The sequence below is a fragment of the Nansenia antarctica genome, assembly GCF_963989245.1.
Source record: "Nansenia antarctica genome assembly, chromosome: 17".
NCBI lineage: Eukaryota > Metazoa > Chordata > Actinopteri > Argentiniformes > Microstomatidae > Nansenia > Nansenia antarctica.
The window spans coordinates 15109391-15133733 of record NC_137687.1 but is presented as its reverse complement, the minus strand read 5'-3'; the positions used below and the strand labels follow the sequence as shown (position 1 = coordinate 15133733).

The 24343-nt window shown below is 46.8% G+C and overlaps 1 protein-coding gene across 1 annotated transcript in view; it reads left to right on the top strand.

The window, feature by feature from the left end:
- The window catches only part of drc9 (dynein regulatory complex subunit 9), a gene marked incomplete at its 5' end in the record, with an annotated part of 62183 nt that overhangs the window by 920 nt on the left and 36920 nt on the right, over positions 1-24343 (top strand). Inside the window, 5 exons of the mRNA XM_080547482.1 lie at positions 3908-4110; positions 4524-4652; positions 4866-4947; positions 5039-5200; positions 5427-5501. Of these exons, the coding sequence (XP_080403608.1) occupies positions 3908-4110; positions 4524-4652; positions 4866-4947; positions 5039-5200; positions 5427-5501 (651 nt within the window). The remainder of the gene's footprint in view (positions 1-3907; positions 4111-4523; positions 4653-4865; positions 4948-5038; positions 5201-5426; positions 5502-24343) is intronic.

Here is a 24343-nt window from a genome sequence, read left to right as displayed (position 1 = left end):
ATGTGTATGTTTATCTTAATTGTTTTTTTTAATTAACATCTTGATCAGGTGGGCTTAAACGGGACACTAGCAAAATCACACTGTTTGGGGTGGATGTATATGAGTATAGTTAATTACTTCTCTGCATGATCAATTTAAACTTTTTATGTTATGTTAGTGCATCATATATAGATTTATCTCATATCATTGTTTTTTTAATGTCATGTATGTAGAATAAGATATTCCGTCTTTTATCCGTTACATCACTGATGTTCCCTTTAAGCCCACCTGTTCCCTTTAAGCCCAGTTGACTGTGATTCAATGGGGATATTCTCCCTTGTGACCTTGGAGCCCTTTTTCCTTCTAATTTTGACCTCACCTGATAAATTTAAAGTTCCATAATTCAAATCGTTGATACCAGTATTTAAATATAAGTTAGCACCAGTCTCTCAATCCTCAAAGCCTCTGGATGACTTCCTGTTTTGTCATCAGACTCTGAGTCTGGCAGGATTCAGGATCTCAGTCACGGGAAGGATGACATCACAGCTTCACCTTGTCACAATATAACAATGTTTGCACTGTCCACAGTGCCATTACCTGGCTTCAGCTACTGTTTCCTGTACCCTTTATTAACCTTTTAGAAAATGGTGTTAGTAGTCTGACAGGTAGATTAGGCTATACAAAGGTCTACAGATATAGTTGTGTTTCATTATACTCAGACATGGTAAATGTGCGTAAGGCTAAGATGAATAATTGAGTATGCTTTGCTGTGGTCCTCCCCCCCTCCAGCTCATGGTACAGGGCTGGGTATTGTATAAAATATAATGAATGTTTCATAACAGGCTGTTTGTGCACTTAATCTGATCTACCAAAGCTAGGGATTCTCTGACAATTAAGTGTGCAAGGTGTATGGAATGGGTCATTTGGGTTGTGTTATACTGTATTTTCAACAGATTTCATGGACTGCTGATTTTGGGAAAGAACGCAACACTTAGTAATAATAATAACTTGGATTTGTATAGCGCCTTTCATAAAACCCAAGGACGCTTTACAATTCTAGAGGAAAATGGTCAGACAGACAAAACAGAAAACAAAACAAAACAAAACAGAAACAGTGACAAGGGGCCAAAGGCCTTGGTGAACAGATGTAACAGTTTTAAGGGCTGATTTGAAGGAGTTCAGGGTGGGGGCGTTGCGGATCACTGTGGGGAGAGAGTTCCAGAGGGTAGGTGCAGCCACGCTGAAGGCTCTGTCCCCAAAGGTCCGTAGGTTGGTGCGGGGGGTGGACAGCAGGCCCAGGTCTGAGGACCGCAGGTTCCGGGAAGGGGTGTGTTGGGAAAGGAGGTCAGTTAGGTACTGGGGGGCGCAGGCGTGGAGGGATTTAGTAAAATGTAAAATGCATTGCAGAGCAAACCTACAGAGCTTCATATAAGACTGTGTGGGCTTGGTGTTGCGAAAGACTCTGAAAGCTTGTCACTGTTTCTGTTTTGTTTTGTTTTGTTTTGTTTTCTGTTTTGTCTGTCTGACCATTTTCCTCTAGAATTGTAAAGCGTCCTTGGGTTTTATGAAAGGCGCTATACATATATTTGAAAAATTATGATAACCATCTTATTATCTTAGTTTACTGTCATTTCAATGCATTATAGACATTTTCTTTACAACAAGCTATTATGCCGCTATGAGTACACCGACCAACGCGACGCGATGCGACCAACGTAGAACTATAAATTGGGAGAGCCCTTGCGTAGCCTACGGCGTAGCCGCGCGTAAATTCGACGCAGAAGTATAAATTGGGCTTTAGACTGCAAAGATCGTGGTGGATGAACCCAGGATCCTTTACATGGTAAAGAAAAACCCCATCACAGCATCCTGCCTAGTGAAGAACAGTCTCCAGCAGGGGTGCAAACCTGTCACCTTTCTGCTAAATGAGCCGTTTTTATCTCAAAATAGATAAATCTGCTGCTGTTGAAATAACTTTTAGCTTCAGGGAGCTAGGTACAATTCCAGACAGCATAGAGAACACAGTCACTGTTTTCGAAGTAATTCTGCAGGTGTTAAGGTCAGGGCTGCCGCTACTTACACGGTTAGACCACCATTAGTGCTAGCGATATCTATTTAACACCATTAGTGCTAGCGCTATCCCCCCCCTAAAGTTAGCCACAAAAAAAATGTGTCACCTTTTTGGGCCATCACCAGTTTGCACCCCTGAGTGATGGTGCATAGGTACATTAAGTCTGGACAGGCCTATATCCTATCGTAACATTAACAATAACCTAATTTCGAAATCTTTACTTTTCAGATCATACTTTTGAGATTACTAAAACACGGCAAAACTATAGTTCATGTCCACGCATGATGGAAGCATGCCGTATGGAACCAAACGCAATCTCTCATCTCTGGCAGAAAGATAGGGAGTAGACAGGAAGTGGTTGAGGCAGAGAGTGAAGGAGAAGCTGTGTATGGAAGCCCATCAGGGACATGTAGTCTACCTGAGTCCAGCAGGAGAGAGGGAGATGTCAGAGTGTCTTCAGGTAGGGTAGTGACTGTCTGATAGACTAAGAACAAGATAACATGAAGCAGTGGGTAGGTATAGGTATAACCTATTATGAAGTTAAGCAGGCCTAGTTATCAGTAAGCAGTTCCTTAAAAGTTAGGTTAGACTGTGTTATGTTAGTTATGGGATTTTGATTATTAATTCGTATCGAACCTGGAAATTGTTTTTCTTTCAGTCAGTCGGTCTTTAGAAATCGTTATGAAAACGTGCACTTTCAAGAAGCTGGCTGGACCAGACATATTGGGCAATTTCAATTGGCAGCAGCACACCATAGGATACAGATACAGACAAAATGACAACACATATTGAAAGTATTGAAGAGTAATTTCCACCATAGTTTTGATTTTGTATGTAAATACCTTTTTGGCTACATTCCAATGAAGACGTGTTGTAAGTTTAGCTTTTTCTGTGTTGACAACACAGCAAATAGGCTGGTTATGCCTATTTCAAATATAATTTACAGGCCACAGGATAAGAGTACAGGCAAAATGAAAATAGCTATTGAGAGGTAAGAGATTACAGATTTGAATAGATCAAGTTTTTAAACAAAAGACTAATGATTGTTGATAGTTAAACAACAAACAGATAATTTCTCCTTCCATCAGCCTCATATCAACCCTCTCCATCCACCAGTTAGCCTCATATCAACATTTAAAATATATTTTATTTATTTATCAATAAATCATGAAGTGGGCTTATTGGGAACACACATGGGCTTAAAGGGTGCATTCGGTACCCATTAAGCCCATGCCAGACTTTGGACATATTTCCTTAAATTAAACAATAAAAACATTAAAAAGTGGTATAAATGAATTATCAAAACTTCAAATGAGAGATTAATATTTAATTTAATCTATAATTTTCTTAATTATATTGTGGCAGTATATATAGAAAATGTCTGCAAACAGGTTTTGGTGGGCTTAATAGGGACGTTTACCCTACTGTATAATTCTTTGATGAGATTTATTGTCCCCAGGGGGAAATTCATTTTCACACCACTGTACAGTATACATATATACAACACTGTATAACACAGACAACAACAGACAGTACTTCACATGACAGATACACAGGTACACACACTCAGCGTGGTCTGTTATTTAAGGCAACAATGGCTGCGGGGATCAGGCTTTGGCCAAAGCGAGCCCTTTTGCACCTTAGCGTTCTGTACCTACGCCCGGATGGCAGTGGGGCGAGGTACAGGTTGAGTGGGTGGGTGATGTCCTGTTCTATAGTGGTTGCGATGCGTGAGATGGGCCCTGTTGTTTAGTGCTGTGAGGTTGGGTGTGGGGAGTCCAGTTATCCTGGCAGCAGTGTTGGTGATGCGTGTGATGGATGTTTATTTACCTGGATGTACACCTGTCTCTCTGGCAGGTGGTGTCAGCGGACATTGGTGAGGTGCTGAAACAGCAGAAAGGAGCAGAGCAGAACCTGAAGGCGGCCCGTCAGAGTCGGGGGGAGGCAGGAGGCCTGTCTGACGTCACACAGGAGCTGCACAGGTCCCAGAAGGAGCTGAACCGCATGCTAGAGGAGAACCCTCTCTCACCTGACAACCTGGCCAAGGTCGAGAGAGACCGGTGAGTTCTGAACCACTGCACACACTCGATGCGTTGGAGACTGAAGACCCATCTCTTCAAGCTACACCTTAACTGCTCCTCCTGAGACACCCGCTTTCCCCTTTACTGTGTTCCCTATTACTTCTACTGCCCCCCCTGTACTGTTTCTCCAGTGTCTTCCTTCTATCACGGAGACTGCCAATGGCCCCTGGCCTGAGCTAGATTACTCTTCCTGCTGCAACTGGTGAACTGATGATTCACTGGCTTAGTCAAATGTATCGATTGTAAGTCACTTTGGAGTAAGGCATCTGCTAAATGCCAAAAATGTAAATGTAAATGTAAATGCACACTGACAGGGTAAAGCAAAGCAGACTGCATTCTCTCCCTCATACTTAAAGACAGGGTACTGTCTCTCTTCTCTTCCTGTTCTCCAGGCAGTTTGTGGCCCAGGTGATCTCTAACGTGATGACAGAACAGCAGCAGACAGGCACCTTTCACAGCTTGCTGACGGCCGTGGAAGTAGAGAAGAAGAAGAAGGCCCACCTCCTGGATATCATCATCAGGTAACGTTCAAGATCGAAATATAACAGCTACTATCAAATGCTTGTGAAGGGCACATCACTTTTTCTTTTGCTTACAACATATTTTTGCTTTCAATATCTTTAAATACTGCTGATAGGGAAAGATGAGTCATTGTGTTGTGTATGACAGAAGTCTATATGTTGTGTATGACAGAAGTCTATATGTTGTGTATGACAGAAGTCTATATGTTGTAGGGAGGAGGAGGGCCGCAGGAAGACCAAGGATCTTCAGAGACAGCTACTCGACATCCGCAGAGAGAAAGCACTCGAGCTGCAGGTACTGTTACACAAGGGTGACCGAGACACGATATGGCGCGCCTACATTAAATGGGAAGTGAAACATTATTGTCCCTAATTACATTCTTCAGAAACGAGAGGAGATGACGGCCCACCTGAAGGACCAGCTGCAGGAGATGAAGGCCAAGACGGGGCTGGAGAGGAAGTACGTGAAGAGCAGCGCCGAGCTGCTGGTGTACCAGGGACAGAAGCTGAACGCACACTCTGAGAAGGAGATGGAGGACGAGATACGGGTGTGTGTGTGTGTGTGTGTGTGTGTGTGTGTGTGTGTGGGGGTGTGTGGGTGTGTGTGTGTGTGTGTGTGGGTGTGTGTGTGTGGGTGTGTGTGTGTGTGTGTGTGTGGAACCTCGCTACAAACTCTGTCCACTTCAACAACGTCCTATAGCAGCTGATATCTTCCTCACAGTAAGATGATATGTTAACGTGGACGTGCACCTGTGTCGTTGCTTGGGTCTTCAGCTTCTGCAGGGGCGGTTGGAGGAGGAGGAGCGCGTTCATCTGAAGATGGAGACCTTCCTGAAGAAGAATCAGACAGTAGGTGTTCAGTCACTGTTGGAGAACGCCGGCGTGCATCATTTACATTTTTACATTTACAATCAATACATTTGACTAAGGAAGTGGATCATCAATTCACCAGTTCTAGCAGGAGGCGTAATCTAGCTCAGGCCAGAGGCCACTGGCAGTCGTCGTGACATCAAGGATTAGGAGTTTTAGATGCAGAGTCTCCTGTGGCGCAATCGGTTAGCGCTGTACTTATACAACAGTATGCAGCAGAGCAATGCCGAGGTTGTGAGTTCGAGCCTCACCTGGAGCACAGCTTTTGGGTTAATCTCTCCATTCTGAGAAAATGACAGATTACATGACAGATTATTCCTACTTCCTTCTGATTACTGAATTTATATTGTAGAAAATGATTGTACTTCATGCATTTAGAGTGAGACAGGATATGTTCATGCAAGGTGCCTTTCAGGAAGTAGTGGAGATCGTGCATCTAGCCTATTGGTTTTTGGGGGATGGAATGTTGATGTTAGTTTACAGTGTTACGTTTACTTGGAGAAAACCTTCGCCCAACGTGGGGCTCGAACCCACGACCCTGAGATTAAGAGTCTCATGCTTTACCGACTGAGCTAGCCGGGCCACTTGCTCATCTTCAGAGCTTCCGTGACACCAAGGATTAGGAGTCTAAGATGCAGAGGCTCCTGTGGCGCAATCGGTTAGCGCGCGGTACTTATACAACAGTATGCAGCAGAGCAATGCCGAGGTTGTGAGTTCGAGCCTCACCTGGAGCACAGCTTTTGGGTAAATCTCTCCATTCTGAGAAAATGCGGCGTGACAGATTATTCCTACTCCCTTCTGATTCCTGAACTTATATTGTAGAAAATGATTGTACTTCATGCATTTAGAGTGAGACAGGATATGTTCATGCAAGGTGCCTTTCAGGAAGTAGTGGAGATCGTGCATCTAGCCTATTGGTTTTTGGGGGATGGAATGTTGATGGCAGTTTACAGAGTCACGTTTACTTGGAGAAAACCTTCGCCCAACTTGGGGCTCGAACCCACGACCCTGAGATTAAGAGTCTCATCCTCTACCGACTGAGCTAGCCGGGCCACTTGCTCATCTTCAGAGCTCCCCCCACGGTTGCAAAACGTCTCTCTTAAGTGCCCTTTTGAGTGGCAAGAGTCTCATGCTCTCCGGACTGAGCTTGCCGGGCCACTTGCTCATCTTCAGAGCTTCCGTGACACCAAGGATTAGGAGTCTAAGATGCAGAGGCTCCTGTGGCAATGCCGAGGTTGTGAGTTCGAGCCTCATCTGGAGCACAGCTTTTGGGTTAATCTCTCCATTCTGAGAAAATGCGCCGTGACAGATTATTCCTACTTCCTTCTGATTACTGAACTTATATTGTAGAAAATTATAAAATTATATGACTTGGAGAAAACCTTCGCCCAACGTGGGGCTCGAACCCACGACCCTGAGATTAAGAGTCTCATGCTCTACCGACTGAGCTAGCCGGGGCACTTGCTCATCTTCAGAGCTCCCCCCACGGTTGTAAAACGTCTCTCTTAAGTGCCCTTTTGAGTGGCAAGAGTCTCATGCTCTCCCGACTGAGCTTGCCGGGCCACTTGCTCATCTTCAGAGCTTCCGTGACACCAAGGATTAGGAGTCTAAGATGCAGAGGCTCCTGTGGCGCAATCGGTTAGCGCGCGGTACTTATACAACAGTATGCAGCAGAGCAATGCCGAGGTTGTGAGTTCGAGCCTCACCTGGAGCACAGCTTTTGGGTTAATCTCTCCATTATGAGAAAATGCGCCGTGACAGATTATTCCTACTTCCTTCTGATTACTGAACTTATATTGTAGAAAATTATTGTACTTCATGCATTTAAAGTGAGACAGGATATGTTCATGCAAGGTGCCTTTCAGGAAGTAGTGGAGATCGTGCATCTAGCCTATTGGTTTTTGGGGGATGGAATGTTGATGGCAGTTTACAGAGTCACGTTTACTTGGAGAAAACCTTCGCCCAACGTGGGGCTCGAACCCACGACCCTGAGATTAAGAGTCTCATGCTCTACCGACTGAGCTAGCCGGGCCACTTGCTCATCTTCAGAGCTCCCCCAAGGTTGAAAAACGTCTCTCTTAAGTGCCCTTTTGAGTGGCAAGAGTCTCATGCTCTCCCGACTGAGCTTGCCAGGCCACTTGCTCATCTTCAGAGCTTCCGTGACACAAAGGATTAGGAGTCTAAGATGCAGAGGCTCCTGTGGCGCAATCGGTTAGCGCGCGGTACTTATACAACAGTATGCAGCAGAGCAATGCCGAGGTTGTGAGTTCGAGCCTCACCTGGAGCACAGCTTTTGGGTTAATCTCTCCATTCTGAGAAAATGCGCCGTGACAGATTATTCCTACTTCCTTCTGATTACTGAACTTATATTGTAGAAAATTATTGTACTTCATGCATTTAAAGTGAGACAGGATATGTTCATGCAAGGTGCCTTTCAGGAAGTAGTGGAGATCATGCATCTAGCCTATTGGTTTTTGGGGGATGGAATGTTGATGGCAGTTTACAGAGTAACGTTTACTTGGAGAAAACCTTCGCCCAACGTGGGGCTCGAACCCACGACCCTGAGATTAAGAGTCTCATGCTCTACCGACTGAGCTAGCCGGGCCACTGGCTCATCTTCAGAGCTCCCCCAAGGTTGAAAAACGTCCCTCTTAAGTGCCCTTTTGAGTGGCAAGAGTCTCATGCTCTCCCGACTGAGCTTGCCGGGCCACTTGCTCATCTTCAGAGCTTCCGTGACACCAAGGATTAGGAGTCTAAGAAGCAGAGGCTCCTGTGGTGCAATCGGTTAGCGCGCGGTACTTATACAACAGTATGCAGCAGAGCAATGCCGAGGTTGTGAGTTCGAGCCTCACCTGGAGCACAGCTTTTGGGTTAATCTCTCCATTCTGAGAAAATGCGCCGTGACAGATTATTCCTACTTCCTTCTGATTACTGAACTTATATTGTAGAAATGTATTGTACTTCATGCATTTAAAGTGAGACAGGATAGAGTGAGACAGGATATGTTCATGCAAGGTGCCTTTCAGGAAGTAGTGGAGATCGTGCATCTAGCCTATTGGTTTTTGGGGGATGGAATGTTGATGGCAGTTTACAGAGTAACGTTGACTTGGAGAAAACCTTCGCCCAACGTGGGGCTCGAACCCACGACCCTGAGATTAAGAGTCTCATGCTCTACCGACTGAGCTAGCCGGGCCACTTGCTCTTCTTCAGAGCTCCCCCCACCCTTGAAAAACGTCTCTCTTAAGTGCCCTTTTGAGTGGCAAGAGTCTCATGCTCTACCGACTGAGCTAGCCGGGCCACTTGCTCATCTTCAGAGCTTCCGTGACACCAAGGATTAGGAGTCTAAGATGCAGAGGCTCCTGTGGCGCAATCGGTTAGCGCGCGGTACTTATACAACAGTATGCAGCAGAGCAATGCCGAGGTTGTGAGTTCGAGCCTCACCTGGAGCACAGCTTTTGGGTTAATCTCTCCATTATGAGAAAATGCGCCGTGACAGATTATTCCTACTTCCTTTCTGATTACTGAACTTATATTGTAGAAAATGATTGTACTTCATGCATTTAGAGTGAGACAGGATAGAGTGAGACAGGATATGTTCATACAAGGTGCCTTTCAGGAAGTAGTGGAGATCGTGCATCTAGCCTATTGGTTTTTGGGGGATGGAATGTTGATGGCAGTTTACAGAGTCACGTTTACTTGGAGAAAACCTTCGCCCAACGTGGGGCTCGAACCCACGACCCTGAGATTAAGAGTCTCATGCTCTACCGACTGAGCTAGCCGGGCCACTTGCTCATCTTCAGAGCTCCCCCCACCCTTGAAAAACGTCTCTCTTAAGTGCCCTTTTGAGTGGCAAGAGTCTCATGCTCTACCGACTGAGCTTGCCGGGCCACTTGCTCATCTTCAGAGCTTCCGTGACACCAAGGATTAGGAGTCTAAGATGCAGAGACTCCTGTGGCGCAATCTGTTAGCGCGCGGTACTTATACAACAGTATGCAGCAGAGCAATGCCGAGGTTGTGAGTTCGAGACTCACCTGGAGCACAGCTTTTGGGTTAATCTCTCCATTATGAGAAAATGCGCCGTGACAGATTATTCCTACTTCCTTTCTGATTACTGAATTTATATTGTAGAAAATGATTGTACTTCATGCATTTAGAGTGAGACAGGATATGTTCATACAAGGTGCCTTTCAGGAAGTAGTGGAGATCGTGCATCTAGCCTATTGGTTTTTGGGGGATGGAATGTTGATGGCAGTTTACAGAGTCACGTTTACTTGGAGAAAACCTTCGCCCAACGTGGGGCTCGAACCCACGACCCTGAGATTAAGAGTCTCATGCTCTACCGACTGAGCTAGCCGGGCCACTTGCTCATTTTCAGAGCTCCCCCCACCCTTGAAAAACGTCTCTCTGAAGTGCCCTTTTGAGTGGCAAGAGTCTCATGCTCTACCGACTGAGCTAGCCGGGCCACTTGCTCATCTTCAGAGCTTCCGTGACACCAAGGATTAGGAGTCTAAGATGCAGAGGCTCCTGTGGCGCAATCGGTTAGCGCGCGGTACTTATACAACAGTATGCAGCAGAGCAATGCCGAGGTTGTGAGTTCGAGCCTCACCTGGAGCACAGCTTTTGGGTTAATCTCTCCATTATGAGAAAATGCGCCGTGACAGATTATTCCTACTTCCTTTCTGATTACTGAACTTATATTGTAGAAAATTATTGTACTTCATGCATTTAGAGTGAGACAGGATATGTTCATACAAGGTGCCTTTCAGGAAGTAGTGGAGATCGTGCATCAAGCCTATTGGTTTTTGGGGGATGGAATGTTGATGGCAGTTTACAGAGTCATGTTTACTTGGAGAAAACCTTCGCCCAACGTGGGGCTCGAACCCACGACCCTGAGATTAAGAGTCTCATGCTCTACCGACTGAGCTAGCCGGGCCACTTGCTCATTTTCAGAGCTCCCCCCACCCTTGAAAAACGTCTCTCTGAAGTGCCCTTTTGAGTGGCAAGAGTCTCATGCTCTACCGACTGAGCTAGCCGGGCCACTTGCTCATCTTCAGAGCTTCCGTGACACCAAGGATTAGGAGTCTAAGATGCAGAGGCTCCTGTGGCGCAATCGGTTAGCGCGCGGTACTTATACAACAGTATGCAGCAGAGCAATGCCGAGGTTGTGAGTTCGAGCCTCACCTGGAGCACAGCTTTTGGGTTAATCTCTCCATTATGAGAAAATGCGCCGTGACAGATTATTCCTACTTCCTTTCTGATTACTGAACTTATATTGTAGAAAATGATCGTACTTCATGCATTTAGAGTGAGACAGGATAGAGTGAGACAGGATATGTTCATGCAAGGTGCCTTTCAGGAAGTAGTGGAGATCGTGCATCTAGCCTATTGGTTTTTGGGGGATGGAATGTTGATGGCAGTTTACAGAGTCACGTTTACTTGGAGAAAACCTTTGCCCAACGTGGGGCTCGAACCCACGACCCGGAGATTAAGAGTCTCATGCTCTACCGACTGGGCTAGACGGGCCACTTGCTCATCTTCAGAGCTCCCCCCACACTTGAAAAACGTCTCTCTTAAGTGCCCTTTTGAGTGGCAAGAGTCTCATGCTCTACCGACTGAGCTAGCCGGGCCACTTGCTCATCTTCAGAGCTTCCGTGACACCAAGGATTAGGAGTCTAAGATGCAGAGGCTCCTGTGGCGCAATCGGTTAGCGCGCGGTACTTATACAACAGTATGCAGCAGAGCAATGCCGAGGTTGTGAGTTCGAGCCTCACCTGGAGCACAGCTTTTGGGTTAATCTCTCCATTATGAGAAAATGCGCCGTGACAGATTATTCCTACTTCCTTTCTGATTACTGAACTTATATTGTAGAAAATGATTGTACTTCATGCATTTAGAGTGAGACAGGATATATTCATACAAGGTGCCTTTCAGGAAGTAGTGGAGATCGTGCATCAAGCCTATTGGTTTTTGGGGGATGGAATGTTGATGGCAGTTTACAGAGTCATGTTTACTTGGAGAAAACCTTCGCCCAACGTGGGGCTCGAACCCACGACCCTGAGATTAAGAGTCTCATGCTCTACCGACTGAGCTAGCCGGGCCACTTGCTCATTTTCAGAGCTCCCCCCACCCTTGAAAAACGTCTCTCTTAAGTGCCCTTTTGAGTGGCAAGAGTCTCATGCTCTACCGACTGAGCAAGCCGGGCCACTTGCTCATCTTCAGAGCTTCCGTGACACCAAGGATTAGGAGTCTAAGATGCAGAGGCTCCTGTGGCGCAATCGGTTAGCGCGCGGTACTTATACAACAGTATGCAGCAGAGCAATGCCGAGGTTGTGAGTTCGAGCCTCACCTGGAGCACAGCTTTTGGGTTAATCTCTCCATTATGAGAAAATGCGCCGTGACAGATTATTCCTACTTCCTTTCTGATTACTGAACTTATATTGTAGAAAATGATTGTACTTCATGCATTTAGAGTGAGACAGGATAGAGTGAGACAGGATATGTTCATACAAGGTGCCTTTCAGGAAGTAGTGGAGATCGTGCATCTAGCCTATTGGTTTTTGGGGGATGGAATGTTGATGGCAGTTTACAGAGTCACGTTTACTTGGAGAAAACCTTCGCCCAACGTGGGGCTCGAACCCACGACCCTGAGATTAAGAGTCTCATGCTCTACCGACTGAGCTAGCCGGGACACTTGCTCATCTTCAGAGCTTCCGTGACACCAAGGATTAGGAGTCTAAGATGCAGAGGCTCCGGTGGCGCAATCGGTTAGCGCGCGGTACTTATACAACAGTATGCAGCAGAGCAATGCCGAGGTTGTGAGTTCGAGCCTCACCTGGAGCACAGCTTTTGGGTTAATCTCTCCATTATGAGAAAATGCGCCGTGACAGATTATTCCTACTTCCTTTCTGATTACTGAATTTATATTGTAGAAAATGATTGTACTTCATGCATTTAGAGTGAGACAGGATATGTTCATACAAGGTGCCTTTCAGGAAGTAGTGGAGATCGTGCATCTAGCCTATTGGTTTTTGGGGGATGGAATGTTGATGGCAGTTTACAGAGTCACGTTTACTTGGAGAAAACCTTCGCCCAACGTGGGGCTCGAACCCACGACCCTGAGATTAAGAGTCTCATGCTCTACCGACTGAGCTAGCCGGGCCACTTGCTCATCTTCAGAGCTCCCCCCACGCTTGAAAAACGTCTCTCTTAAGTGCCCTTTTGAGTGGCAAGAGTCTCATGCTCTACCGACTGAGCTAGCCGGGCCACTTGCTCATCTTCAGAGCTTCCGTGACACCAAGGATTAGGAGTCTAAGATGAGAGGCTCCTGTGGCGCAATCGGTTAGCGCGCGGTACTTATACAACAGTATGCAGCAGAGCAATGCCGAGGTTGTGAGTTCGAGCCTCACCTGGAGCAAAGCTTTTGGGTTAATCTCTCCATTCTGAGAAAATGCGCCGTGACAGATTATTCCTACTTCCTTTCTGATTACTAAATTTATATTGTAGAAAATGATTGTACTTCATGCATTTAGAGTGAGACAGGATAGAGTGAGACAGGATATGTTCATGCAAGGTGCCTTTCAGGAAGTAGTGGAGATCGTGCATCTAGCCTATTGGGTTTTGGGGGATGGAATGTTGATGGCAGTTTACAGAGTCACGTTTACTTGGAGAAATCCTTCGCCCAACGTGGGGCTCGGACCCACGACCCTGAGATTAAGAGTCTCATGCTCTACCGACTGAGCTAGCCGGGCCACTTGCTCATCTTCAGAGCTTCCGTGACACCAAGGATTAGGAGTCTAAGACGCAGAGGCTCCTGTGGCGCAATCGGTTAGCGCGCGGTACTTATACAACAGTATGCAGCAGAGCAATGCCGAGGTTGTGAGTTCGAGCCTCACCTGGAGCACAGCTTTTGGGTTAATCTCTCCATTATGAGAAAATGCGCCGTGACAGATTATTCCTACTTCCTTTCTGATTACTGAATTTATATTGTAGAAAATGATTGTACTTCATGCATTTAGAGTGAGACAGGATATGTTCATACAAGGTGCCTTTCAGGAAGTAGTGGAGATCGTGCATCAAGCCTATTGGTTTTTGGGGGATGGAATGTTGATGGCAGTTTACAGAGTCATGTTTACAAGGAGAAAACCTTCGCCCAACGTGGGGCTCGAACCCACGACCCTGAGATTAAGAGTCTCATGCTCTACCGACTGAGCTAGCCGGGCCAATAGCTCATCTTCAGAGCTCCCCCACCCTTGAAAAACGTCTCTGTTAAGTGCCCTTTTGAGTGGCAAGAGTCTCATGCTCTACCGACTGAGCTAGCCGGGCCACTTGCTCATCTTCAGAGCTTCCGTGACACCAAGGATTAGGAGTCTAAGATGCAGAGGCTCCTGTGGCGCAATCGGTTAGCGCGCGGTACTTATACAACAGTATGCAGCAGAGCAATGCCGAGGTTGTGAGTTCGAGCCTCACCTGGAGCACAGCTTTTGGGTTAATCTCTCCATTATGAGAAAATGCGCCGTGACAGATTATTCCTACTTCCTTTCTGATTACTGAACTTATATTGTAGAAAATGATTGTACTTCATGCATTTAGAGTGAGACAGGATATGTTCATACAAGGTGCCTTTCAGGAAGTAGTGGAGATCGTGCATCAAGCCTATTGGTTTTTGGGGGATGGAATGTTGATGGCAGTTTACAGAGTCATGTTTACTTGGAGAAAACCTTCGCCCAACGTGGGGCTCGAACCCACGACCCTGAGATTAAGAGTCTCATGCTCTACCGACTGAGCTAGCCGGGCCACTTGCTCATTTTCAGAGCTCCCCCCACCCTTGAAAAACGTCTCTCTGAAGTGCCCTTTTGAGTGGCAAGAGTCTCATGCTCTACCGACTGAGCTAGCCGGGCCACTTGCTCATCTTCAGAGCTTCCGTGACACCAAGGATTAGGAGTCTAAGATGCAGAGGCTCCTGTGGCGCAATCGGTTAGCGCGCGGTACTTATACAACAGTATGCAGCAGAGCAATGCCGAGGTTGTGAGTTCGAGCCTCACCTGGAGCACAGCTTTTGGGTTAATCTCTCCATTATGAGAAAATGCGCCGTGACAGATTATTCCTACTTCCTTTCTGATTACTGAACTTATATTGTAGAAAATGATCGTAGTTCATGCATTTAGAGTGAGACAGGATAGAGTGAGACAGGATATGTTCATGCAAGGTGCCTTTCAGGAAGTAGTGGAGATCGTGCATCTAGCCTATTGGTTTTTGGGGGATGGAATGTTGATGGCAGTTTACAGAGTCACGTTTACTTGGAGAAAACCTTTGCCCAACGTGGGGCTCGAACCCACGACCCGGAGATTAAGAGTCTCATGCTCTACCGACTGGGCTAGACGGGCCACTTGCTCATCTTCAGAGCTCCCCCCACACTTGAAAAACGTCTCTCTTAAGTGCCCTTTTGAGTGGCAAGAGTCTCATGCTCTACCGACTGAGCTTGCCGGGCCACTTGCTCATCTTCAGAGCTTCCGTGACACCAAGGATTAGGAGTCTAAGATGCAGAGACTCCTGTGGCGCAATCTGTTAGCGCGCGGTACTTATACAACAGTATGCAGCAGAGCAATGCCGAGGTTGTGAGTTCGAGACTCACCTGGAGCACAGCTTTTGGGTTAATCTCTCCATTATGAGAAAATGCACCGTGACAGATTATTCCTACTTCCTTTCTGATTACTGAATTTATATTGTAGAAAATGATTGTACTTCATGCATTTAGAGTGAGACAGGATATGTTCATACAAGGTGCCTTTCAGGAAGTAGTGGAGATCGTGCATCTAGCCTATTGGTTTTTGGGGGATGGAATGTTGATGGCAGTTTACAGAGTCACGTTTACTTGGAGAAAACCTTCGCCCAACGTGGGGCTCGAACCCACGACCCTGAGATTAAGAGTCTCATGCTCTACCGACTGAGCTAGCCGGGCCACTTGCTCATCTTCAGAGCTTCCGTGACACCAAGGATTAGGAGTCTAAGATGCAGAGGCTCCTGTGGCACAATCGGTTAGCGCGCGGTACTTATACAACAGTATGCAGCAGAGCAATGCCGAGGTTGTGAGTTCGAGCCTCACCTGGAGCACAGCTTTTGGGTTAATCTCTCCATTATGAGAAAATGCGCCGTGACAGATTATTCCTACTTCCTTTCTGATTACTGAATTTATATTGTAGAAAATGATTGTACTTCATGCATTTAGAGTGAGACAGGATAGAGTGAGACAGGATATGTTCATACAAGGTGCCTTTCAGGAAGTAGTGGAGATCGTGCATCTAGCCTATTGGTTTTTGGGGGATGGAATGTTGATGGCAGTTTACAGAGTCACGTTTACTTGGAGAAAACCTTCGCCCAACGTGGGGCTCGAACCCACGACCCTGAGATTAAGAGTCTCATGCTCTACCGACTGAGCTAGCCGGGCCACTTGCTCATTTTCAGAGCTTCCGTGACACCAAGGATTAGGAGTCTAAGATGCAGAGGCTCCTGTGGCGCAATCGGTTAGCGCGCGGTACTTATACAACAGTATGCAGCAGAGCAATGCCGAGGTTGTGAGTTCGAGCCTCACCTGGAGCACAGCTTTTGGGTTAATCTCTCCATTATGAGAAAATGCGCCGTGACAGATTATTCCTACTTCCTTTCTGATTACTGAACTTATATTGTAGAAAATTATTGTACTTCATGCATTTAGAGTGAGACAGGATATGTTTATACAAGGTGCCTTTCAGGAAGTAGTGGAGATCGTGCATCAAGCCTATTGGTTTTTGGGGGATGGAATGTTGATGGCAGTTTACAGAGTCATGTTTACTTGGAGAAAACCTTCGCCCAACGTGGGGCTCGAACCCACGACCCTGAGATTAAGAGTCTCATGCTCTACCGACTGAGCTAGCCGGGCCACTTGCTCATTTTCAGAGCTCCCCCCACCCTTGAAAAACGTCTCTCTGAAGTGCCCTTTTGAGTGGCAAGAGTCTCATGCTCTACCGACTGAGCTAGCCGGGCCACTTGCTCATCTTCAGAGCTTCCGTGACACCAAGGATTAGGAGTCTAAGATGCAGAGGCTCCTGTGGCGCAATCGGTTAGCGCGCGGTACTTATACAACAGTATGCAGCAGAGCAATGCCGAGGTTGTGAGTTCGAGCCTCACCTGGAGCAAAGCTTTTGGGTTAATCTCTCCATTCTGAGAAAATGCGCCGTGACAGATTATTCCTACTTCCTTTCTGATTACTAAATTTATATTGTAGAAAATGATTGTACTTCATGCATTTAGAGTGAGACAGGATAGAGTGAGACAGGATATGTTCATGCAAGGTGCCTTTCAGGAAGTAGTGGAGATCGTGCATCTAGCCTATTGGTTTTTGGGGGATGGAATGTTGATGGCAGTTTACAGAGTCACGTTTACTTGGAGAAAACCTTCGCCCAACGTGGGGCTCGGACCCACGACCCTGAGATTAAGAGTCTCATGCTCTACCGACTGAGCTAGCCGGGCCACTTGCTCATCTTCAGAGCTTCCGTGACACCAAGGATTAGGAGTCTAAGATGCAGAGGCTCCTGTGGCGCATTCGGTTAGCGCGCGGTACTTATACAACAGTATGCAGCAGAGCAATGCCGAGGTTGTGAGTTCGAGCCTCACCTGGAGCACAGCTTTTGGGTTAATCTCTCCATTATGAGAAAATGCGCCGTGACAGATTATTCCTACTTCCTTTCTGATTACTGAATTTATATTGTAGAAAATGATTGTACTTCATGCATTTAGAGTGAGACAGGATATGTTCATACAAGGTGCCTTTCAGGAAGTAGTGGAGATCGTGCATCAAGCCTATTGGTTTTTGGGGGATGGAATGTTGATGGCAGTTTACAGAGTCATGTTTACAAGGAGAAAACCTTCGCCCAACGTGGGGCTCGAACCCACGACCCTGAGATTAAGAGTCTCATGCTCTACCGACTGAGCTAGCCGGGCCACTAGCTCATCTTCAGAGCTCCCCCACCCTTGAAAAACGTCTCTGTTAAGTGCCCTTTTGAGTGGCAAGAGTCTCATGCTCTACCGACTGAGCTAGCCGGGCCACTTGCTCATCTTCAGAGCTTCCGTGACACCAAGGATTAGGAGTCTAAGATGCAGAGGCTCCTGTGGCGCAATCGGTTAGCGCGCGGTACTTATACAACAGTATGCAGCAGAGCAATGCCGAGGTTGTGAGTTCGAGCCTCACCTGGAGCACAGCTTTTGGGTTAATCTCTCCATTATGAGAAAATGCGCCGTGACAGATTATTCCTACTTCCTTTCTGATTACTGAACTTATATTGTAGAAAATGATTGTACTTCATGCATTTAGAGTGAGACAGGATATGTTTATACAAGGTGCCTTTCAGGAAGTAGTGGAGATCGTGCATCAAGCCTATTGGTTTTTGGGGGATGGAATGTTGATGGCAGTTTACAGAGTCATGTTTACTTGGAGAAAACCTTCGCCCAACGTGGGGCTCGAACCCACGACCCTGAGATTAAGAGTCTCATGCTCTACCGACTGAGCTAGCCGGGCCACTTGCTCATTTTCAGAGCTCCCCCCACCCTTGAAAAACGTCTCTCTGAAGTGCCCTTTTGAGTGGCAAGAGTCTCATGCTCTACCGACTGAGCTAGCCGGGCCACTTGCTCATCTTCAGAGCTTCCGTGACACCAAGGATTAGGAGTCTAAGATGCAGAGGCTCCTGTGGCGCAATCGGTTAGCGCGCGGTACTTATACAACAGTATGCAGCAGAGCAATGCCGAGGTTGTGAGTTCGAGCCTCACCTGGAGCACAGCTTTTGGGTTAATCTCTCCATTATGAGAAAATGCGCCGTGACAGATTATTCCTACTTCCTTTCTGATTACTGAACTTATATTGTAGAAAATTATTGTACTTCATGCATTTAGAGTGAGACAGGATATGTTCATACAAGGTGCCTTTCAGGAAGTAGTGGAGATCGTGCATCAAGCCTATTGGTTTTTGGGGGATGGAATGTTGATGGCAGTTTACAGAGTCATGTTTACTTGGAGAAAACCTTCGCCCAACGTGGGGCTCGAACCCACGACCCTGAGATTAAGAGTCTCATGCTCTACCGACTGAGCTAGCCGGGCCACTTGCTCATTTTCAGAGCTCCCCCCACCCTTGAAAAACGTCTCTCTGAAGTGCCCTTTTGAGTGGCAAGAGTCTCATGCTCTACCGACTGAGCTAGCCGGGCCACTTGCTCATCTTCAGAGCTTCCGTGACACCAAGGATTAGGAGTCTAAGATGCAGAGGCTCCTGTGGCGCAATCGGTTAGCGCGCGGTACTTATACAACAGTATGCAGCAGAGCAATGCCGAGGTTGTGAGTTCGAGCCTCACCTGGAGCACAGCTTTTGGGTTAATCTCTCCATTATGAGAAAATGCGCCGTGACAGATTATTCCTACTTCCTTTCTGATTACTGAACTTATATTGTAGAAAATGATCGTAGTTCATGCATTTAGAGTGAGACAGGATAGAGTGAGACAGGATATGTTCATGCAAGGTGCCTTTCAGGAAGTAGTGGAGATCGTGCATCTAGCCTATTGGTTTTTGGGGGATGGAATGTTGATGGCAGTTTACAGAGTCACGTTTACTTGGAGAAAACCTTTGCCCAACGTGGGGCTCGAACCCACGACCCGGAGATTAAGAGTCTCATGCTCTACCGACTGGGCTAGACGGGCCACTTGCTCATCTTCAGAGCTCCCCCCACACTTGAAAAACGTCTCTCTTAAGTGCCCTTTTGAGTGGCAAGAGTCTCATGCTCTACCGACTGAGCTTGCCGGGCCACTTGCTCATCTTCAGAGCTTCCGTGACACCAAGGATTAGGAGTCTAAGATGCAGAGACTCCTGTGGCGCAATCTGTTAGCGCGCGGTACTTATACAACAGTATGCAGCAGAGCAATGCCGAGGTTGTGAGTTCGAGACTCACCTGGAGCACAGCTTTTGGGTTAATCTCTCCATTATGAGAAAATGCGCCGTGACAGATTATTCCTACTTCCTTTCTGATTACTGAATTTATATTGTAGAAAATGATTGTACTTCATGCATTTAGAGTGAGACAGGATATGTTCATACAAGGTGCCTTTCAGGAAGTAGTGGAGATCGTGCATCTAGCCTATTGGTTTTTGGGGGATGGAATGTTGATGGCAGTTTACAGAGTCACGTTTACTTGGAGAAAACCTTCGCCCAACGTGGGGCTCGAACCCACGACCCTGAGATTAAGAGTCTCATGCTCTACCGACTGAGCTAGCCGGGCCACTTGCTCATCTTCAGAGCTTCCGTGACACCAAGGATTAGGAGTCTAAGATGCAGAGGCTCCTGTGGCACAATCGGTTAGCGCGCGGTACTTATACAACAGTATGCAGCAGAGCAATGCCGAGGTTGTGAGTTCGAGCCTCACCTGGAGCACAGCTTTTGGGTTAATCTCTCCATTATGAGAAAATGCGCCGTGACAGATTATTCCTACTTCCTTTCTGATTACTGAATTTATATTGTAGAAAATGATTGTACTTCATGCATTTAGAGTGAGACAGGATAGAGTGAGACAGGATATGTTCATACAAGGTGCCTTTCAGGAAGTAGTGGAGATCGTGCATCTAGCCTATTGGTTTTTGGGGGATGGAATGTTGATGGCAGTTTACAGAGTCACGTTTACTTGGAGAAAACCTTCGCCCAACGTGGGGCTCGAACCCACGACCCTGAGATTAAGAGTCTCATGCTCTACCGACTGAGCTAGCCGGGCCACTTGCTCATTTTCAGAGCTTCCGTGACACCAAGGATTAGGAGTCTAAGATGCAGAGGCTCCTGTGGCGCAATCGGTTAGCGCGCGGTACTTATACAACAGTATGCAGCAGAGCAATGCCGAGGTTGTGAGTTCGAGCCTCACCTGGAGCACAGCTTTTGGGTTAATCTCTCCATTATGAGAAAATGCGCCGTGACAGATTATTCCTACTTCCTTTCTGATTACTGAACTTATATTGTAGAAAATTATTGTACTTCATGCATTTAGAGTGAGACAGGATAGAGTGAGATGGGATATGTTCATACAAGGTGCCTTTCAGGAAGTAGTGGAGATCGTGCATCTAGCCTATTGGTTTTTGGGGGATGGAATGTTGATGGCAGTTTACAGAGTCACGTTTACTTGGAGAAAACCTTCGCCCAACGTGGGGCTCGAACCCACGACCCTGAGATTAAGAGTCTCATGCTCTACCGACTGAGCTAGCCGGGCCACTTGCTCATCTTCAGAGCTTCCGTGACACCAAGGATTAGGAGTCTAAGATGCAGAGGCTCCTGTGGCGCAATCGGTTAGCGCGCGGTACTTATACAACAGTATGCAGCAGAGCAATGCCGAGGTTGTGAGTTCGAGCCTCACCTGGAGCACAGCTTTTGGGTTAATCTCTCCATTATGAGAAAATGCGCCGTGACAGATTATTCCTACTTCCTTTCTGATTACTGAACTTATATTGTAGAAAATTATTGTACTTCATGCATTTAGAGTGAGACAGGATAGAGTGAGACAGGATATGTTCATACAAGGTGCCTTTCAGGAAGTAGTGGAGATCGTGCATCTAGCCTATTGGTTTTTGGGGGATGGAATGTTGATGGCAGTTTACAGAGTCACGTTTACTTGGAGAAAACCTTCGCCCAACGTGGGGCTCGAACCCACGACCCTGAGATTAAGAGTCTCATGCTCTACCGACTGAGCTAGCCGGGCCACTTGCTCATCTTCAGAGCTCCCCCCACGGTTGAAAAACAACTCTCTTTAGTGCCCTTTTGAGTGGCAAGAGTCTCATGCTCTACCGACTGAGGTAGCCGGGCCACTTGCTCATCTTCAGAGCTTCCGTGACACCAAGGATTAGGAGTCTAAGATGCAGAGGCTCCTGTGGCGCAATCGGTTAGCGCGCGGTACTTATACAACAGTATGCAGCAGAGCAATGCCGAGGTTGTGAGTTCGAGCCTCACCTGGAGCACAGCTTTTGGGTTAATCTCTCCATTATGAGAAAATGCGCCGTGACAGATTATTCCTACTTCCTTTCTGATTACTGAACTTATATTGTAGAAAATGATTGTACTTCATGCATTTAGAGTGAGACAGGATAGAGTGAGATAGGATATGTTCATACAAGGTGCCTTTCAGGAAGTAGTGGAGATCGTGCATCTAGCCTATTGGTTTTTGGGGGATGGAATGTTGATGGCAGTTTACAGAGTCACGTTTACTTGGAGAAAACCTTCGCCCAACGTGGGGCTCGAACCCACGACCCTGAGATTAAGAGTGTCATGCTCTACCGACTGAGCTAGCCGGGCCACTTGCTCTTCTTCAGAGCTCCCCCCACCCTTGAAAAACGTCTCTCTTAAGTGCCCTTTTGAGTGGCAAGAGTCTCATGCTCTACCGACTGAGGTAGCCGGGCCACTTGCTCATCTTCAGAGCTTCCGTGACACCAAGGATTAGGAGTCTAAGATGCAGAGGCTCCTGTGGCGCAATCGGTTAGCGCGCGGTACTTATACAACAGTATGCAGCAGAGCAATGCCGAGGTTGTGAGTTCGAGCCTCACCTGGAGCACAGCTTTTGGGTTAATCTCTCCATTATGAGAAAATGCGCTGTGACAGATTATTCCTACTTCCTTTCTGATTACTGAACTTATATTGTAGAAAATGATTGTACTTCATGCATTTAGAGTGAGACAGGATATGTTCATGCAAGGTGCCTTTCAGGAAGTAGTGGAGATCGTGCATCTAGCCTATCGGTTTTTGGGGGATGGAATGTTGATGGCAGTTTACAGAGTCACGTTTACTTGGAGAAAACCTTCGCCCAACGTGGGGCTCGAACCCACGAGCCTGAGATTAAGAGTCTCATGCTCTACCGACTGAGCTAGCCGGGCCACTTGCTCATCTTCAGAGCTCCCCCCACGCTTGAAAAACGTCTCTCTTAAGTGCCCTTTTGAGTGGCAAGAGTCTCATGCTCTACCGACTGAGCTAGCCGGGCCACTTGCTCATCATCAGAGCTTCCGTGACACCAAGGATTAGGAGTCTAAGATGCAGAGGCTCCTGTGGTGCAATCGGTTAGCGCGCGGTACTTATACAACAGTATGCAGCAGAGCAATGCCGAGGTTGTGAGTTCGAGCCTCACCTGGAGCACAGCTTTTGGGTTAATCTCTCCATTATGAGAAAATGCGCCGTGACAGATTATTCCTACTTCCTTTCTGAATACTGAACTTATATTGTAGAAAATGATTGTACTTCATGCATTTAGAGTGAGACAGGATATGTTCATACAAGGTGCCTTTCAGGAAGTAGTGGAGATCGTGCATCTAGCCTATTGGTTTTTGGGGGATGGAATGTTGATGGCAGTTTACAGAGTCACGTTTACTTGGAGAAAACCTTCGCCCAACGTGGGGCTCGAACCCACGACCCTGAGATTAAGAGTCTCATGCTCTACCGACTGAGCTAGCCGGGCCACATGCTCATCTTCAGAGCTTCCGTGACACCAAGGATTAGGAGTCTAAGATGCAGAGGCTCCTGTGGCGCAATCGGTTAGCGCGCGGTACTTATACAACAGTATGCAGCAGAGCAATGCCGAGGTTGTGAGTTCGAGCCTCACCTGGAGCACAGCTTTTGGGTTAATCTCTCCATTCTGAGAAAATGCGCCGTGACAGATTATTCCTACTTCCTTTCTGATTACTGAACTTATATTGTAGAAAATTATTGTACTTCATGCATTTAGAGTGAGACAGGATAGAGTGAGACAGGATATGTTCATACAAGGTGCCTTTCAGGAAGTAGTGGAGATCGTGCATCTAGCCTATTGGTTTTTGGGGGATGGAATGTTGATGGCAGTTTACAGAGTCACGTTTACTTGGAGAAAACCTTCGCCCAATGTGGGGCTCGAACCCACGACCCTGAGATTAAGAGTCTCATGCTCTACCGACTGAGCTAGCCGGGCCACTTGCTCATCTTCAGAGCTTCCGTGACACCAAGGATTAGGAGTCTAAGATGCAGAGGCTCCTGTGGCACAATCGGTTAGCGCGCGGTACTTATACAACAGTATGCAGCAGAGCAATGCCGAGGTTGTGAGTTCGAGCCTCACCTGGAGCACAGCTTTTGGGTTAATCTCTCCATTATGAGAAAATGCGCCGTGACAGATTATTCCTACTTCCTTTCTGATTACTGAATTTATATTGTAGAAAATGATTGTACTTCATGCATTTTGAGTGAGACAGGATAGAGTGAGACAGGATATGTTCATACAAGGTGCCTTTCAGGAAGTAGTGGAGATCGTGCATCTAGCCTATTGGTTTTTGGGGGATGGAATGTTGATGGCAGTTTACAGAGTCACGTTTACTTGGAGAAAACCTTCGCCCAACGTGGGGCTCGAACCCACGACCCTGAGATTAAGAGTCTCATGCTCTACCGACTGAGCTAGCCGGGCCACTTGCTCATTTTCAGAGCTTCCGTGACACCAAGGATTAGGAGTCTAAGATGCAGAGGCTCCTGTGGCGCAATCGGTTAGCGCGCGGTACTTATACAACAGTATGCAGCAGAGCAATGCCGAGGTTGTGAGTTCGAGCCTCACCTGGAGCACAGCTTTTGGGTTAATCTCTCCATTATGAGAAAATGCGCCGTGACAGATTATTCCTACTTCCTTTCTGATTACTGAATTTATATTGTAGAAAATAATTGTACTTCATGCATTTAGAGTGAGACAGGATAGAGTGAGATGGGATATGTTCATACAAGGTGCCTTTCAGGAAGTAGTGGAGATCGTGCATCTAGCCTATTGGTTTTTGGGG